At 47.6% G+C, this 19660-nt stretch overlaps 1 protein-coding gene across 1 annotated transcript; it reads left to right on the top strand.

The window, feature by feature from the left end:
- Positions 1-15113: 15113 nt before the first annotated feature.
- Positions 15114-15630, top strand: EV420DRAFT_1656992 (uncharacterized protein; the record flags this gene model as incomplete). The annotated part of the gene is made up of 4 exons (XM_060478865.1): positions 15114-15190; positions 15238-15288; positions 15345-15362; positions 15417-15630. The coding sequence occupies 4 exons, from the start codon at positions 15114-15116 to the stop codon at positions 15628-15630; spliced, it is 360 nt and encodes a 119-aa protein (XP_060321291.1).
- Between the last annotated feature and the right edge of the window lie 4030 nt (positions 15631-19660).

The raw sequence follows: 19660 nt of genomic DNA, 5'->3' as shown, positions 1-19660 counted from the left end.
CTAGACAATTAACGCGGTAGAATCTTCCAAAGATAACATTCAAGGCCTTGCATCATAATCCTATATTCATGATCATCAGGGATATTGTCCCACCTTAGTTAGCAGCAACAAAAAATTTTTTCTGTTGGCATGATGATATCAAAACACAGAGCGCCCACAACATTGTTGTCAACCTATAAATGGCCAAAAGTCTTTTGGTTCTGGCTTTGGGAGAGGCTTACTACCACCACCACCTGAAACAGGTCCACTTGGGCGCCCTTTGGGCCTGGCGCTATCAAACTGGATCAGCGTTGCGCAAAGCCAAACAAAGTAGAAACCTACCCGGGGGGCATGGTCGGGGACAATGGATCACTGGGGTCAGGTTGTGGTTCCTCCTCACGTAACCTCTTCTTCTGTCGGTCCTTGGACTGGTCTTCGTTAGGATCGGCGGTGGGCCCTGGGTGAGGCGCTTCATGGGACGAATCATCAATCTCGTCGGGTTGCTTCCCCCGCTGTACCAGTTGTGCTGGCACCGAATCAAAATTTTTGGCAAGGTTGGATGCTTTCCTATGGTCAGGTGTGTATCAGTAGGCGTGGATGACACTATGACGTGAAAATATGCACTTTGACTCTTCTCGACCCGTTAGGATGCTATATCGTTGGCGGAATTTGTCTGTAGTACAGGGAAAGGCAAATATCGCCTCAATAGCGCAATAGATCTGATCATGGTAGTAACTGAAGGAAAGTAAAGCTTGTAGAAGTTTATAAGCACGGTACCGAGTGCCTATGATATCATTATAAGAATTACCCTCGCGCTTGATCGGAAATAGATCGCAGTACCTCCTTGATGTAAAACGGGTTTCGGTTTTACAAGGTTAGCCCTTCCCTGTTGATGATGCGTCGCCATAGGTCTGTCGATTCCATTAGAATGAATTCAAGTATCTCACTCGATGCCAAAAAGAGAATTGAATATATTACGGCGGGATTATACTTGTACATCAGCGCTCAGAAATCCTCGCCCATGTCTTCATCATCAAGATCCCCCTTCTTGGATTTCTTTTGCGAGTTCCTTCTGTCGCTCACGGGCACCTTCAGCTGCAGCCAACTCCTTCCTATGTGCATTCAGGGGGTACCGCATAGCCTAGCATGATACATGGTCAGTAGCATTCAAAGATACGGGACAACCAAAAAATTACCTTCACGCTCTGGTTGTGCAACTCCAGACAGTACCCGATTCGCCTCTGGAACATCTCGCTGACTTCAGGCCCATATACGTTCCTCTGGCTTCCGCACTCCATCCATCCCTTCTCATGCACTATGCGGCCTTCGATGACCCCGTCTCGGATAGCCTTGCCAACAATATACTCCGCGTCTTCCTCCGAGTCGAGATGAAGCTTGACACAAATGTCACGTAGAGAGATACGTGAGTAAGAGAGCGAAAGCCGACGGATGCCAGTTTTAATGACATTTTGTCGTAACCGGACGATGAGAGTGTAAGTCTTGTCAGCCTCAAATCGAGCAGCGTGTTTAGCAAGGGTGGTTTGGAACTGCGATAGCGAGCCAGTACGGACAGCTGAGAAAAAAAGTTGGATCAGCAGGTAGGGTACATGATGACATCGGGAACAACCTTTGACGATCTCAAAGTAGCCGCCTAGAGCCTTCTCTAGGACGGGATGTCTGAAAAGACTTCGGTCTGGTATATCGCCCATCAGAAGCTCGACGACGACCGAGGGCTTGTGAACTGCTTGATAGAAACCGGGTGCTACCTTCGCTGGCGGTGCACGTCGGATAGCCTGTTGCAGGTTGGTATGGGCTGCACTGTAGTTGAGCTGGACGGCTTTAATTCTGCCGATGAAGTAATGGTATCGAGCGTATTGGGGATTTCCAGCGGACTCGGGGAACGTCGTTTTTGAGACCAGCTTGTCAGCTTGGTCGTACATGCTGTAATGGACGTAGCTACGGAGTAGACGGTTGATGAGGGAGGCTTGGGCCTCGTCATCGTGTCGTAGGGAGGCTGTCCGTTGTGCAGCAAGGAACATTCTAATGGGGCGTATTGATTATTTAAAGAATCAGATATTACACTTGATACTCACGGCCGAGCATCCGCGATTTCACCACCAAATTCGTATGCACGTTCAACGGCAAACCATATCTTGGCTGCAATGGGATCCATACTTCTACGGTTAAGTGCTTGCATCTTCTCCACTGTTTGATGCGCGAGTTCGATAGCTTTCGCATAATGATCAGGAGATTTGAGGAGGTGGTGGATGATGAGCAGACGAAGGTATATTTCGACCTCTGGGACAGGTTCTGGCGGTGGTTTTGTAGGCGTCGTGGTTGTCGTTGAGTCTATTTCCATTTCCTGGTCTGATGTGGGTGCAGGTGGCAACCATGAAAGTAAGGTGGTCTTCACCGACGAGTCTACCATAACATTAAGCGTTGTTTTTTTTGTGAATTCGGTCCCTTTCCGCACCTTTGGGATACACTTCCTCGATGGCCTTCCTCAGTACAGAGTCATCCAGACGCTTTCTTAGCGCAGCCAAGGTCCTTAGGACACGATGAGTAAAGCGTGGCTCCAGAGTCGCTACAGCCTTTTCGATGAGAGCAGCATTGGACTTGATTTCAGTGACAGGCGATTCCGGCTCCTTCTTGGGCTCCTCTTTCTTCTCCTCCTTCTTGTCTTCCTTATCCTCTTTCTTCTCTTCTTCCTTGGGCTTAGTGTCGGCAGGCTTCATCTCGACGTCGGCCATGGTGATGGAGGGTGTAGTGGGCGTTTGGTGACGCGTCCAACGCGAGTTCGCATTGGGTATCGTGGGAACATCATGATGCGTAAAAATATTTAAATAATTAAATGCTTACTACTTTGAGTAAGGGTCCTCGTCATCACCTTTACCATCGTCTCAAATTCTGCAAAAATACCACGGTGTTGAATTGGACTGGAGGAGGAGGATAATGTCGCTCTTTTCTCGCATTTGGAAAATCGTTCGTCATCCAGTGAGCGCTAATCGCTTTCTCGCGTACCCTACTGAAAAATAATTGTATAGACGGGATTCGTTGGGAAAGATCTCGAAGGCAAGTGGGGCCTAAAATATTCACCACGTCGTACTAGACTCAATTTTTGCACAGGAAACATGTTCTTTGAGCGTCCTAACCTATTGCCAGGTATGTATGCACATTAATATTGATTCGCCCCACGGTTTACTTACCCGAACCTCCAGAGGCGCGTCGGACAAAGAGGACGGTCAAATATCGTAATCCTGGTGATATGTGGCTCTATATCGGTGGTCCGAAGCGCTTGCCGGGTAGGTTATATCGACGTCAGGAAATGCCGAGCAGACATTCACACAGAAACTGAATAGTGCAATGGTCGGCCTGGTTATCGCATACAAGACCAGATCCTCCGACAATTCAGGTAATTCACGTTCTGACTACTGCAACTGTTCCGATGCTCATCTTTTTTTCCTCAAGGAACTGCAAATTGACCTTGCTCGTCAGGAAAAAGTGCTTCGAAATGCTGCGTTGATTGAGACTCGAGACAGGGAAGAACATCTCAGAATGTCTTCCGGTCTGGAACCTGGTGCGATTCCGTCTCAGGCTGCTCAGTCCTCGGATGCTCGGTTGAGGCAGCCTCAGTCACCATCAACGCATGGTGAGACTGAATCTGCGTCTCCACCAGCTCGGGAAGAGCCTGTCGCCAGGCCTCTACCTACCATGCCATCTCAGGATAAGTATGAGCCAGAGTCATGGACTCCCAAAGCCCGTCTTCGAGGGCAATAATGGCTAAAGTAGTAGTAGCTACCTTCAAAGCGCAAAGTTATCACTATGTAATGTTATAATGAGAATTATTACCCATTTATCCTATTTCAGGCGATAGCTAGAGGTTCCAGGAATCCTGAACAAGTGGCGAAAAATGTTTGTTCTTGTTGCAGACGCGTCGCGTCGCGTCAACCTTTCTTATACTCCAGCCACCACCATGGCATACCGTCATACGGGCAACCCACCACCCCAGGTTATTCACTATACCAATATGCCTGCCCAATTCCAGCAGCAACGGCCAGGACAGCGCACTCATACCCAGCCCCAGGTTTTTTCAGCTCTACCAGTGATACCCCAGGCCCAACAGCCCCCTCACCAGCAGCGACGGACCCAGACTACGCTCGATACTCATTTCCAGCCGCCAACTCAGACCCTCCAACCGTATGACCAATTCGCGCTCAATGTCACGACGAGAGTCATGGCAGCCGTCGCTCCTGTTTTGGAGGAGCAGAGCAGGCAAATTGTCGGCAGGGTGGACAGGCTGGAGTCGTCTGTTCGCAACACTGTCACAAACATCGAAAAGCAGGTCGAGGTAGCTAATTTGAATTTGGCGAAGGCTTTGCAGGCAGCGCATAATCAGCAGCGTACGGTCACCACGAACGTTCTATCTCAAGTGAAGCAGCTGAATGAGGCGGTGGATACACTCAAGCCACTAGTGAACCAGGTGGATATGACTGTGATGGAGCTCTATGAAAGAGTCAATGACAGAGAAGCTGGTGGTGCGTTTATTATTATGCCCGATGGTGCCTTTAATGATCATTCATCAGCCTCGGAGATGGCCAAGACGCTTGTCCATGAGTTAGGCATCGATCCGTCCCAATGTCGCTTTCAAGACCAAGAAGCGAGCACTGGCGACAAACGAGGCGATGAAGCCTTTTGTTCTCCGTCATTAGACGCACAAGCAACGATGCAGCAACGACAATCGCAGTCGCCTTCAATTCGTATGCCGTCTGTCAATTTTAGCCCCGCGAGATGGCCCTCAAAAGGTATTGAATATATGGCTCGAGTCTCACCTTTATCCGCTCAATTTTCATGCAGAAGGTCCAGGTTCCAGTACCAGTGTGGCTGTATTCAAAGCCAATCTCTCGCCAGCAGGCCGTAGATCGTACTCTATCATCCCAGAGACGCCCCCGGATGGAACTATCTCCTCCTTGCGGCGTGTTAGTCTGGGTGGTGACCCCTTTCTCGAGTCTGACACCCATGTTCAACAAGACCTACCCATGACACCCCCCCGATCCACCTCCGTTGAAGTCGATGCCGAGATAGCCGCTATTCCAGAACCGTTCTCAGAGTCTCCTGATTGGGGCAGCACCGTTGGAGTGGAAGGCACAGCTGAGCCCACTACAGACTTATCTACGGACGAAGCCAATACGAAATCGCCAACTACGTCTGTGTGCGACGTACTACAGATCTCGCAGATGATTAGTATACCTTCCCGAGCCTTTACTGCTGACCCCACGCCATCTCCTCTCACTTCCTTGAATTCGCCCTCACCATTTGCGAGCCCTGTACCTGCGCTCGCGTTTCTGAACACCAAAGTCAAGGCGGAAGCTATAGAAGAGGCAAGTAGTGCTGCGAAAAGTTCACGCAAACCTCGAAAGCGACGACAACCAACAGAAAGTTCCTCGGCTTCGGTATCCTCGACTGGTGCTCCGCCTGCTAAACGTGCCAAAAAAAAGTCGACCAGCGTCCCGAAAAAAATCAAAGTCTTGCAGTGGCTGGAGGAGGTCATTCCTCAAACAGACGTGAGTAGTACTTGAATATCCTTCTGATAGCATGCTCATGATACTATTAGTTTGTGCAATGCGACCAATGTCGATCCTGGTATCACATAGGCTGTCTTGGTATGACCGCGGATGACTCCCGTTTGGAAGATGGTGTGCGGTATGAGTGTCTACCGTGTGTAGCGCCAGCGTAAGCCTTTGATCTCCATTGCCGCAATTTCATGCTCATCTTCACTTCAGAGAACGTGAGTCTAAATCCGTGGGACCATCGATCGTCTTTAACCTTGTTGCCCAGATCCCCGTGTCGGTGCTACCGTCACTACTGATAACGAACCGCAACGCTGTGGCCGCCCAGATTGCCACCAAGTCGATGAGGTGTTCATTGTTGAGCGCATCATTGGAAAACAAACACTTACCGGTGGGGAAGGACGCAAGAATATGTGGCTGACGAAGTGGTTCTCGTAAATTTCCTCTTTTTTTCTTGCAGGTACCTTTGCTTACCCTTTCCGAGGTATCCCGCCGCACAAGCGACATGGGAAGATGTGGAACAAACTGTGACCAACGCATCGCGATTCATTGAAGAATTCAATGCTGCAGCGGTAAAAGAAGGACGTGATGTAGATGAAAACTTTTACGGTATCGTATTGCTGCAAGAGGCAGTTGATGCGGGATGGAAAGATGAGTAGACGAATCGTAAGAAACACTTGAGCACAATATAGTCATTGGATTGGTATGTACTTTATACATGTTCATAATTCTCTACTGTACTACACCGTCGTATCATCTTCTTGAGTGGGTTTTATACTAGGGCTATATACATAAATTTTTGGAACTCAGAGCGTCCGCTCTTTTCAGGACAACGACACTCTCATACCTTCTTCTCTTAAGCCCTGTATTCGAGCTAAAGTGCTGACCTCTAACCCCCCTCCACCTCGCATGCCTGTTCTCAAAAATCTGCTCCGTGTTTGTAAAACGTCCAGTACTTTCTCTTCATCGACCTGATTTCTCGCCGACCAGGTCAACTCGATTCGCTCTAACATAGGAAGTAATCTTTCGTCAATTAGATGCAAGAGGAGAGACCCTGTGATAGTCGATATTCCTGAGAATATGCGCTCGATGGTTTTTAGGTGCTTGGCTTGACTCATAGCCTGCAGGATCCGAAGCATGTCCACAGTAGTGACAATAATGTGCTCAAGAACGAGCTCGGTGAAATAGGCGACGAGAGCTGGCCCACAATGTCGACGTCGGCGTCCTTTCAAAGCCCGGTCCCACTCAGGATCACCAGGCTCAAAAAAAAATTGCCGTCTGCAGTATCCGCGACAGTGAGACTTGTGATGTCCAGCTCTGCTGTTTCGTGCGAAGACTGACGGAATCTCTGTGCTGTCGAGTGTAAGATGGGCGATATTGGGAAGCCTTCAATATGGAACAGATGGCATGGGGAGAATCGTATCCCAACATACGAAATATTTTTATCCGTTCCGGAGGTAACAGGAGGCTATCATGGAACGGAAGGCATCCGGAACCAGTCAGACAAATTCCGCGAGGGGCCCGAGCCTCACGAAAGAGAGCGCAAATTTGAGACGTTTCCTCAAAAAAAAAAGACCTCTAAGATCGAAGCTTTCAAGACGCGAGAATGAGCGTGGGACATGATGCCATCTTCTTCGACTAAGGAGACGTTTAGGTTTACTATGTGCCGAGGCGGTCGGGTTGAGGACTTGTACTGGAGATCCGAAGAAGAGAATGCCGGGGTAGATTTTATTCGGTGTACTTAGTATATCGAAGAAACTACATCCAAGGTGTTTCTATTGCTTCGCTAGATACTGGGAAGAGATATGGGTGGGACAATAATCGAGAGGCGGACTTTTTCTTGGCACAGTAAGCCGATCTCGAGAGTTGAGGATCCAACTGCGGTAGTGTTAACATCTGAGACCAGCGAGCTGTAATATTCTTCGAGTATGTTGTGGGGAATCTTTGTCTGAAGCCGCCGAATGTGGGCAAGATGGCTCTCAGATACAGCAGTAGTTCTAGAAAGCTCGTTGAGTCGTTCAAGCAAGGAGATAAGGCGGTTGACGCCAGAGTCATATTCGAGTAATTTTGAACGCAAATTTGGGAGGATATCTGATGATAACTGCTTGCCAAAGTCTACGCTCTGTATTGCACGACGCAGGTCTTCATGAGGGGAGGCCGAGAATCGACTATGAGTGTGAAGAGGAAACGGGCATTGACGCAAAGAACGATGGAACTGACGTCGTCTCTGGAAAAAGAGAAACGAGAGATCTCAATTAGCCTCGGCCTGGGCAGTTCTACGGTAAAAGCTCACACTGGGAAGGTGGTAGTAGGTGTTAGTGGTTCCATGAGGGCCCCTGTGCACCGCCACCATGTTTTGTAACGACATCATCCCTGAGGCCTGAACTCCCGATCTGGGCATCACCTCCTGCGATAAATTTATGACACTACAAAAATCGCCATTGGTATTGTTTGCTATATCCGTCTCGCAGGTCCCTTGGTCTCGGTTTTATCCTTCCTACAGTCGCCACAAGGATTCAGCCGTAGTGCCTGGGATGCCTGATTCCTAGACTAGCACCGAAAGCCGTACATCACGAAAGATCCTAAGCATATAACGGACTGCATGAGGAACGCTGATCCATACTGATTATGACCTTTTCATATCAGCTCCTCGTCAATGCCTATCTGATTAAATACTCATCTGAGCGAGATACCAATTACCTGGGAGATCCGGAATGCATCACTGCATGGCGTTGGGTTGGAATACAAAATTGAATATTGAAAAAAAAAAAATGCGAGTCTGGACTGACCAAAGACTGACAAAGACAGATGAGAGTCTTCGGACCGAGACATCCATCTGTTGTGACGTCACTACCACGCCGTTAGCACGTGATGCAAAATTTCGAAAATCCTTGCTCTTCAACGGTGATGGGCGTTCTGGGTTTGACACCTTTTCTTCTGAAAACATGGTAATTTTAATATTTTATTTCCCTTATGGACCACCTACATCTTTATTTTCAGTCCTGAAGTCATTAAAACGCTTCCAAATCGACTCGAAGAACTCAAGGGTAAACGTATTGTTATGTGTGTCATTTTCGACTGTGGTCGAATTATCCTTGACGTACTCCTAGTGATGGAACGCTCATTACCCAGCGCCTGCACTTTGTCCCTATTCCGCATCCATATCGACATGTCTTGGGTTGGTATCGCATCGCCAGAGAATTGCAGGATAATGATATCGAAGCGGTCTGTGTATTTGACGGAAAGGAGCGAAACATAGCGAAAGCCCGAGAGGTGCGTGAATGTCGCGTTTATTCTAAAATTGATCTAATATCCTGGTCAAGTAGGCCCTTCACAGGAAAGAGATGAGAAGACGCGACATGGCACGCGAAGCCTTTGAAAATGAACGCCTGAAACGTTTGGATAGCCTCGGAAGTCTGTTGACAGACTTTACAAATGTACCTTTGGATTCAAGAAAACACCTTTTCGAAGTCATTCAAGAAACACCGCCGTTGGAAGGAGCCCAACCCCCAAAGCTCGAAATTGTTCAAGCAGGTCGGAGTTCCCCCGTCGATTCCTTCGTATTCGCTCATGCGTTGTAAGCATTACAGATGATACTGAAACTGAGTGGAACGATGCAGAGACATTTTCACCATCCATGACCTACGAAACTATTCCTCATGTAACGGAAACCACGCCGGAAGATACATCAGAGAGAACCGAAACATACTCTGCACCTGATATCACACCGGAGCCTCAACCTACGCCCGCTGATACGCGTCCATCGACGTCTGATCTTGGGGTTGTCCGCTCGGATAGTGCATCATCATCACCTGTGCAGGTCAGCGACTGCGCCACTGGAACTTCAGAAAGAAAGTGACTGACATTTTTTGCCATTAAGGATCCTAATGGATCATCAGCTAAATCACAGGGTGAAAGCGTCGCTGATTCCATGATATCACTCTTTCGCAACTTCCGGAATAGCATACCAAAGCTGGCCTCCCTTAACAGAGCTTCTCCTGAAGAGGCGCCGATCGATGAATCGGAAGAGCGGACTGAAGTTTTTATGACCAAGGGTCAGTACGAACTGACCCTTGAAGAAGGAAAAGTCTGGGGCAATCTGGTTGCTGATGAATGCAAAGAGGCCTCCATGCACGACGAGGTGTTCAAGATATATCAAAAGAGCACAGTGCTGTTTGAATCTTACGCACGGAGAACACGTCCACCGACGGCTCAAAATTACATAGAGTGCAGAGAAATTCTCGAAGCTATGGGCATTGCGTGTATCGAAAGCGAAGGTCCCTATGAGGCTGAAGCTCTTGCTTGCGCTCTTGTCTCTCATGGTTTCGCCGACTATGTCGCGAGCGAAGACACTGTATGTGTTCTACTCTTCTACATATGGGTATTTGTCTGATATTTGGTATAGGATGTCATCATCTACGAAGTACCTCTCATTCGAAATATCACCAATCAGGCAGGACCACTTGTAGTAGTCTCTGGATCTGATGTCCGTAAAGGCCTACACCTCTCTCGGACGAGTTTCGTCGATTTCGCTCTCCTCTTGGGTACAGACTTTTCCGAGCGCATCAAGAACATTGGGCCCGTGCGTGCGTACCAATTTATCAGGGAGCACGGTACGATCGAAGGAGTGGTTACAAACGAGACCAAGTACCGACATCGCCTAGAGCCCGATGCTTACCTGGAGCAAGTCCGGGTGGCACGAGGTATTTTCGAGACGTTGCCGCCTATCCCCAAAAATGCGATGCTCAAGGGGAAAAGGGACGACAACAAGACGGTGGACATATTGCAAAAATATAAACTGAGCCGTGAGATTGATCCAAATTGGGATTATTCGACCGCATTGTCGGGAAATTTCTTCCAGGATAATCCGAGCGCGTTTTGAGGTAGCGGACATGACTTTTCTGGACTATCTAGAGGTCACATACACTTACATTCCTGTGTCCATTAGATGTTGTACAGATTTGATGCGAAGTGCGTAATAAAATTCGTACAGCAGTCAATAAGTCACAAGGATATATTTCGAGAAAAGAAGCAACTGCAACTCCTAGGGGAATCGTGTCCGTGACGTTAAATTTGCAGATGGCCAGCAACAAATCAGAAATCAGAATGCGGTGATCACATAGCTGTGTTGTCGTACTGTGCGCTGGGCCTAGCAGGTCATAAGCGATGCTGATGTGACCGATGCGTCGGCTCCGGACTCCGATGCATGGAGCGATACCCACAGGCACAGCATGCGACGCAACCTTTTTTGCGAAACCACGAATAGGAACCACAGCTTCCAGCAGCAGTGGGAATAGTCGTGTGACAACGGATAAATCAATCCGCTAGGCCCGCAGTGAGTGAAGGGTCCTGGAAGAACTCGGTCGTACTCTATCTTTGTCCAATTGATGGAGGATCGCTTTCCGTCGGGGTCTCAGCTGACAGCGGTCGCGCCAGGAACCGAGGACGGGGTTATATGTTTCACGAAGGACGATGATCAGTTGGAGTAATAGGGAGTTTTATGGAGTAGTCCTGATGCTGTAGTCGCCGTAATGGAAGGAGGTATCGGTACTTATGAACAAGATTATCGTCTACTCACCAAGTCCGAATGAACGCGATAAAATTTCAGGGGCAATGCAAGCTGTACGAATGGCGCCGCAGCCTTAAGCCCAGGGCCACCCGTCACGAGAGCACGATGCCTCTCATGCTAATAGTAAGGGGCGGTACTATAAGAAGTGCGGTGGACCGGCGCTGTAGGCAGTTCGTTAGATCAGTCCTACGTCAGTTACAGTTTTGAAATTTATCCGAGTGCGAGCAATAGTTGGACAGGATGCGGAGTTTTTCCCCGTTGGGCGGTGTTCGAAGGGCAACGGTGAATGATTATGATATGTCTCGAGTCGTCGGACAGTTAGATGTGACGGAGGAAGGACTCCGGTTCAAAATGAAGTCAAGGAGTCCATGGGCGGTGTAGTCTGGTGTAGTCCAATCTTCGATTCAGGTGACATCGGTGCCGGCGTTGCAGATTGAAGAGCCCGTCTTGCATGTGATTGAAATCGTCTGTTGTCTAGTGTAGGCTGGTAGGTATACAATTAATAGGTTTAATACAAAGTACATAACTTATACCAGATCATTAGTCTCGTTCCGCGATCGAAAATGGAAGATAGACCTCCAGGAGGAGACCTCTTTTTCGGTTGTAATTATCTCGAAGGCGAGCAGAGCAAGAAGCAGGACAATAGACACAATAACGCCAGAAATCAAACCAAAAAGACGGGAAACAATAATGATACAGTTGGCGACAAGCGCTCCTAGACCCCAAAAGTGTAGGGAAGTTGGAAGGGAATACATCAATGCGACAAGTTGAAATTGGTTCTTGGTAGAATAGACTGATTCGAGATATTGAGACTGTTTAAATTGTCAGCGCGACAGTTGAATTAGTAAATGATAGTCACTCACAGCCTGGTTGGCACTCGCTTTTTCCAGCTCTCTGTGGCGATGGATTAGGAGCATTGACGCTATGAGACTGGCGCTGAAGAATGCGATGGAAACGGCCGTCAACACCGGGAGACTCGGGCCAAAAGCAAGCGGGACGTGAAGACTGAAACGGAAACTTTGAGTGTCGTGCAGCTTGATCGCAGCGCTACGCTTACATGAATGTGGATGACGTCTGGGTACCACGGAGTTTAGTCAGCGGATGCGTTCTTTGAAGGAGTAAGGGATACATACAAAGAGAACAGCATCTTTCCATTCTTGTAGGCATTTGGACATGAAAGGCCGCCACTGGTCTACATAGACAAGGCGGTCTACGAATAAGTCTTCCAGTTGCCTCGAGTAGGACGCCGAATTTCTCAGAGATAGGAAGGAAACCATGCGTTCGAGGAAAACTTTCTCCTCTGGATGGAAAAGAACTGCCTGGTCCCGAGATAGACGGGAAAATTCTTGGCCGTAGTACACCGAAAATCTATGGTTAGCTGAGACGGAAATCAAAAACAGTCACTAATGGAGAATATGGGTCACTCTTACAAACAATGCTCCAGAGTCGCGCAGTGACACAGGTTTGATGGCCGTCTTCATTATGATCTATCATTCGGGGCGTCATGAAGGGAGCTCGATGTCAATGATTTCGGTCCCACCTTTGCCAGACCGAAGAACCTTCAAAAATGTCGCACATTCTCCTTGTGAGTAGAAAAAGGTGGAAACACTTGAGGTCATATGGTCTGCGTAAATTGTCGGTCTCTGGTAATTTGCGCAACTACTGCACGCTGCTTACCAGCAAGTCCATGGTTGAAGATACAAATGAGATCATCATAACTTTTCTTTGGGAGTCCTCCAATGTGCATGGGGAAATGTTCAACATGAGCCCAGTATAAGCCTTCTAGACAAATTCCTGTATACAACGATCAGACACGCAGTACGTCGATGATCTTGAAAACCGTACTGAGATGAGATGGCGAGGCCACGTCAGGTAGCCCGAGGGCGTCTGTTTCGGTGGCATCCAACCAAAATTCTATTCTCGTGGCGTGGTCAACGAAATAATAGGCACAGTCGTCTTCTTCGATCTTGATGAATAGTTCCATGCTGCTTGAGACTTTGATATTCTTTTCGTCTAGAAGGCTCTCTATCCGCTTGACCCAGAAAGTGACTTTCGCCATGGTTTCTGTGTGAAACAGATAAGCCTCGGTGACCACAGAGAAGGGAGCATCTCGAAAGAAGTACAGTTGTCCTTCAGGGTGAACATGGGAGGTCCAATGAGGCGGTAGATATGTCGGTCTGTAAAAAATAGTGGTAAGATAGCTGCATACATCAAAGATCTGAAAATGGCATACTCAGGCTCGCGAAACCCTGGATTTATCAATGCTGGATTCAAGCTGACAGTTCTGCAAGAGTGAATAGGTACCAGATACATTTCTTGTGAACAGTAATGCTTACATGCATTCGTTGTCATATCTCCCGGTGGCATTTGAGGTGATGGGCCTCAGAGTGCCTTCTGGTAGGACGGATGAGACGACAGGATTCTTTTCGATACAGAAGAGGGTTGGGTCCATCGCTTAAGATCTTGAGAGTGTTAGGTTGACTGTTGAAGGGATGGTTTATATACAAGGGCGATGTATTTATTTACGTACAAAATTGATCTAGAGAGGCACTGTTGCGACTGTTGCTGTGGAGAAAGAATGTCGCCTAACAATGCAGTGTCGCCTGGGACCGAGACTGGAATCGTACATTTTCGAGCTCCGTCGGCGTAAGATCCGGCTCGGATCGATCCCTCCGAGCATTAGCGAACGTCCCGGGTTCTCCCGGCCAAGTCTAAAGTTCGATGTAGTCACGTGCATACCGCGAATTGCCGATCCCAAATCGGACTTCGCTCTTGACTGCTTTAGCGCTGAAATGTTACGGATTCATCAAAGGACGCCTTACTCCCATATCGCCTGTGAGCTCATTCTGCCAACCATTTTTGTCAATGACTGAAGAAGATACGAAGTATGTACTCTTCTCTGATTAGGCAACGGCTGTACTCCGACTGACACAGTTATCGCTAGAGAAGCGCTTAGCATTGACAGCCGTACTGGCGATTCTAAGGCCTCTGTACAGGTGGAGGAGCGGGAGAAGGAAATACAGCTACCAAGAGATCATCCCGATGATCAGACATCCCAAGAACTGCCTGTCAAAGGTGTCGATCGCGTTGCAGAAAATGATCCCGTGCCGAAGGAAGATAAGGACTCAGAGGAACAGCAGTCGCAAGACGACTCAGATGATACATTGGGCCCCCCTATGCCCCCTGCGTAAATCCTTAATCTGGTCCAGTCTTGAGCGTCACTCACGCGTATCAATAGCTTTGTGTACAAAGGTCGGCCGCTTGGACCTACCGCAGGCGGAGCAGGCAATAAGCCCCGTCCAAAACCAGGTCCGAGGTAGTTGTGACTATCCTATTATCGATATTACGGTCTTCCCGTTGTAAATTTGTTTGATATGGTCGCCTACAATAGACGCTTCATTGAAAATTTTTTTGCCACCTGTAAGGGTCGACAGCTTTTTCAATAAACGCGCGTCACCGCTGTCTTTCTTTGTTGATATGTTCTATCGCGCGCACCTGATGCTCTTATCAGTTTCTTTTTCGTTAGTGACTCCAATTCCTCCGTCGCAATCGCATGTCATTCGCAGATGCATTATGAACCTCGAGGTGATTCTCCGTTGGCAACCGCTTGGCGTAAAACAACTGAAATTTTTGCAGTTTCTTTCCTATGAATACAAGATAACAACACTAGCATAGCAATCAGTTTTTGAGCCAAGATACACTTCAAACACTTAACATCGTGTCAATCAGCAAGCGCTCATCAAGAAACCTGTTGACGCGGCAGTGAGATACCTTCACTATAAGTCCCCAGTTAACGCTTTGCCGATACTAGCGCTACGTAATGCGTAGACCGTCTGGCTTTTTTTTTTTTTGCCTAACCCATTCGCCGGGATTGTACCACGGATGTCTGCTGTTATCAAGGACCGCCTTCAACAGCCATAACATAGCTATATTTCTGCTTGTTAGTTATAAAATCTGGACGACTGGACAGTGGACATACCCCCCAGATTCTTCCAGACATGGCCCCTAAAGCATTCTTCAAATCTATCTGGTCTCTAGCCAAAAAGACGGCCATCGATACTCGTGACGACTTTCGGTTAGTGTCTGGTTACATGATTTGAACCGCTGATCTCCATTTCATAGTAGTACATTCATCAACGGGCAAGGATCAACCGTAGACTCCTTGAAACCAAGGTCTTTGGATACTTTGACGTTTCAAATTATCTTTCATTGACTAGTATCCCTCTTAGCTCCACCTTCGACTCAGAGTAAGTGTCAAGAGCTGGGCAATCGTTTCGACTGTTTTGAACAAGCGCTTGCAGAGAATTTTCTCCTCGCGGCCAGCAGGAAGATAAGGCCAAAAGCACTGTCCCAATTAACAGTGGCAGAAATTATGCATCATCCTCTGGCAAGAACAAGCTGCCAGGATCGGGCACCAAATCCACTGGCACCAAATCCACTGACTCCAAATCCGCTCAAAAGGCAGGCTCCAAATCCATTCAGTTACCTACCAATACGGGTGGCAGTCGTGCCTAGATGGAACATCGGAGGGCGCCAGGACACCCAGATTTTCATCCCCTAGTCATTGACAGTCTATAGTTTCTTCTTACACATACCTCTTCCTCACGGCGTTTACATTAGTGCATCCACTGAATTTACTCGCTTTCCCTACGTCGAGTTACATTTTGACCTTGTTCATGTTTCACGCTCATCATGATTAGTATCTACCTTGGTTTTCGATTCATGAAGCGCCTCTGAGAATATGATGCGACGGCGCCAGACTTCCCAAAGCAGGATTCGCATCAAAGAGCCTTCTAAGTGTAATAGAACACGATCGGGACTGAATAGATCCCTAGATGTTCTTATGATCGCCATCTGACAGTCTACTTCGTCGCAGTTTTTCAGGTCCCGGTTGGAGAATCGATTATGGTACTTCGGGGGCGTTTAAGCTGGGCACAGTATATGCATACGCACTCCTAGGTCTTTGGAATCTGTAAGTCGTTCTTTGGGTTAACATTTCTGCTTCTTATAATACTTAAAATTCCCACTTCCTTCGCCTCAATTGTCTACACAGGTCCGAATACGATAATCAACACTTTCGAGTTCCTGGGACATTTCGTTGTCTTGTTTGACCATTCTCTCATGAATGCTTCTATTCGCAAAGAGCCGATTCCGACTGGATCGCTGCTTATGCCCAATTTAAGCGCCGGGAACGGAAATATAAACTACTGCTAAGCGCCAGTGTTGTATTCAGCTTCTCGCCTCCTACCACATCATAGTCTCCACCCAGACCTCAACTCCAGCCTAGTTCGAATGAATCCAGTTGTAGATACAAGGTATTATTCCTTGTATTCGTTGGCGGCCGAAACACTTTAACTCACTTCCACTTGTAAGCCCCAGAGAAGAGCCAAAATCCACCGACGATCCCAACGTTGTTGCTCCCACACAGGAGATACAGGCTGAGAAAGCTACCCGACCGTCCGATGATCTGCCTGTCAAGGAACCGGTTGAAGATAGTGGAGGAGCTCAAGGCTCACTCTTGAAGGATGAAAACTTCGAGTCGGACATGAAGCTCGAAAGTGATACTATGTCTGACCCGGACGATTCCTTCGAACCACCTCCACTACCCGGGTAAACTTCTATCTTGTCTTGATCTTTTACGTGTCTGCTGACTTCGAAAACCAGCATAATACCCAAGGGACCACTAAGACCGCCAGTAACTGGGTCTACGCGGCCCCCTCCTGGGAAGCCTCGCCCTCGCTGAGTTACTCCCGCACTAGTTATTGGCGTTGATGGACCGATTTTAGTTAGAATCAGCACTTTTCTTGGGAAAACGTTACTTACCTGCCTGTTGAAACGGTTGAATTAGGTCTTCTGATTAATGTATCCGGCATCAAAGTACATACACGGTCCCTGCATGATATTACCCGAATTCTTACTTATCGTTGATTCTGGAGCCCCTCGTTATTTAACATTGCGTCCTTTTTGTCGGAAAGTGCGAGATGATTCTGGCAATCCGGCAATCCGGCATGCTGACTAAGAGATTGGTAAGAAAATGATTGTATAGAAATTACTAGAATAGGCGTAGTTTAGTATAAATATGAGCAGTCAATGGGCAAACTCCTCACGAGTTTGTAACCCAAATACTAAAGGTCTTACAAGCATTGTACTAGGATAAAGTCCGAAATACAACACTTTTCAATACCACTGCTCCACCAATTTCATTTCCGTATTCGCAGTACTTCTGAGTGTTTTCACTTCTCATTGGATCCGCGCCGATTCTGAATATACCTCTGTCAATGACTCGCTTCCAAAAATGGCCTCTGAAAGCATAGCTACCGTCAGGGACGGCCGTACAAGACCAGTGTGGTATTGATATATTGGCGATGTTGGAAGAATAAGAACAGATCCCAGAAAGTAGCGTCCAAATTATGGATCTCTACAGCGCCTGGAACAGCCAGGAGGCGGCGATGCTATGAAGTCCAGAAGAGTAAGCTGTGCGGCTACTACTTAGGTATAGGAAGCCGTCCATTTGAACTTCGCTCATACTCAAAGACCATCTGAAAGCTGTGTGATCGAAGATTCAACTTCGATCGAATCCAATCGGAGTCACCGATCAGTATCATAGCATCTCGTCTTGATCTCGTCTGTAAAACCATCGTAGCGGAACCCGGTCGCAAGTCAATCGTCGCGATTCGTGCAAGATAATACTGAACAGCTATTAGCAATAAGCATCACGAAAAATATATACATGCACCCGTGTTCAGTCCTTCGCCTCTCGATTATACTTCAGATGCATTAACAGCCGTTTTCTCTGGTTCCATCGAAGGCCTTCAGAGCGGCTAGTTTATGTTACCCAAGCTTTCCGCAATATTATAACACAATGATGCCGATCCCGGCTGGATCGCTTATGTTTCATGTAGACGCTGGCGATGGAAATATAAAGTGCTGTTAGACGCCAGCGTTGAGTTCCAGCTCTTGTCTCTTACCACATCATAGTCCCCACCCAGACCTCTTGCACAAACCCAGCTCGAATGAGCCCAACTGTAGATTCAAGGTATTATTACTTCTACTCATTGACAGTGGAAACACTTTAACTCACTTCTACTTGTAAGCGCCAGGGAAGCGTCAGAATCCACCGACGATTCCACCGTCGTCGTCCCCACACAGACACAGTCAGAGAACGTTAATCAACCCTCTGAAAATCTGCCTGTCAAGGAAGCCGTTAAAGAAGGCGGAGGAACTCAAGACCCACCCTTGAAGGATGGAAACTTTGAGTCGGACATGAAGCACGAGGATGGTGCTGAATTTGACCCAGACGATTCCTTCGGACCACCTCTGCCACCAAAGTGAGCTTCCGTATTATTTTTATAATTTATGTCTGCTGATCTTGGAAAGCAGCATGGTGCCAAAGGGCCGGATAGAACCACCAGTAAGGGGCGATGACCCTAAGTCTGACACTAAGTCTGGGCCTAGCCCTAAGCCTAAGCCTAAACCTAAGCCTGACCCCAAGCCCGACACTAAGCCTGCGCCAGGCCCACGTCGTTGAGCTACTCCCTCATCGGATAGTTGGAATAGCAGTCAAAAAAAGGCCAGATAACATCTGTTGGACCTAGTGTTTAATTTACAGGAGGATGTTACTCAGGGCGTTCAAACTGGGTCTTTTTGACTGGTTATCCGGTATCAGGTACAGGGAGAAAAATATGCAGTACTGTTGTTATTAACGGTTGATATCTGTACATCGTTCCGTCGAACCGATTCCTTTTAAGTACTGCTCCACCTCGCTTCACTTCCTATTCGTAACAACTAATAAAAACTGTGAAACCAGTGATTCATTAACGAGAATAGCCTTGGAATTACGTTAACGCGAGGGACAGCACGAACCGTAAGGCGCCTTAAAATTGATATATTATTAGCAACGATATAGGAACTTCAAGTGGAATTCGAAGAACGAGAACAAGCTCGATGTCGGAATAGCCTCATCGTCCAGATAGGGTCGCTGCAGTGCCTAAAACAGCCAGAGGCGACAATATAGATCCTAAACTTATAAGCTGTACTTGAGCTGTACGTTTGCTAATAGGTCGTAAGTACAGTCGAACTCGAAGTCAAGGCCGCCGTTGGAAAGCGGTGTGTGATCGAAATTCAATCGAATCTAATCGATCGCCGTTGTCAGCCGATCAGCATGATTTAGACGGCAGAAAACTATCGATACAGATGATATTAGTTATGCAGCACAGACAATACAATAACATATATATACGAGTACCTGTCTTTGGTTCGTTATCCCTAAATCATACCTCAGATTTGTCAACAGCCGTCTTCTCCGAGTCCATCGAAGGCCTTCGGAACGGCCAATTTATGTTACTGAGTCTCTCCACGATATTCCAATGTACGGTCGGTGCAGGTAATCGATCCCAAACCTTGCCCAAAAACTCAAACATCAATCTATACCAACGATGATCCGGCAGCTTGGTTTCCCATGACGTCATGATGCACCAGAGGATGAGAGCACCGATAGCTAACCAGGCGCTACCCACGAGCATTCGGACGGACAAGTTGGAAGCGG

This window comes from Desarmillaria tabescens (genome assembly GCF_030435595.1).
Source record: "Desarmillaria tabescens strain CCBAS 213 chromosome Unknown EV420scaffold_452, whole genome shotgun sequence".
NCBI lineage: Eukaryota > Fungi > Basidiomycota > Agaricomycetes > Agaricales > Physalacriaceae > Desarmillaria > Desarmillaria tabescens.
The sequence above is the reverse complement of the archived record's forward strand: the minus strand, read 5'-3'. Positions and strand labels throughout refer to the sequence as shown.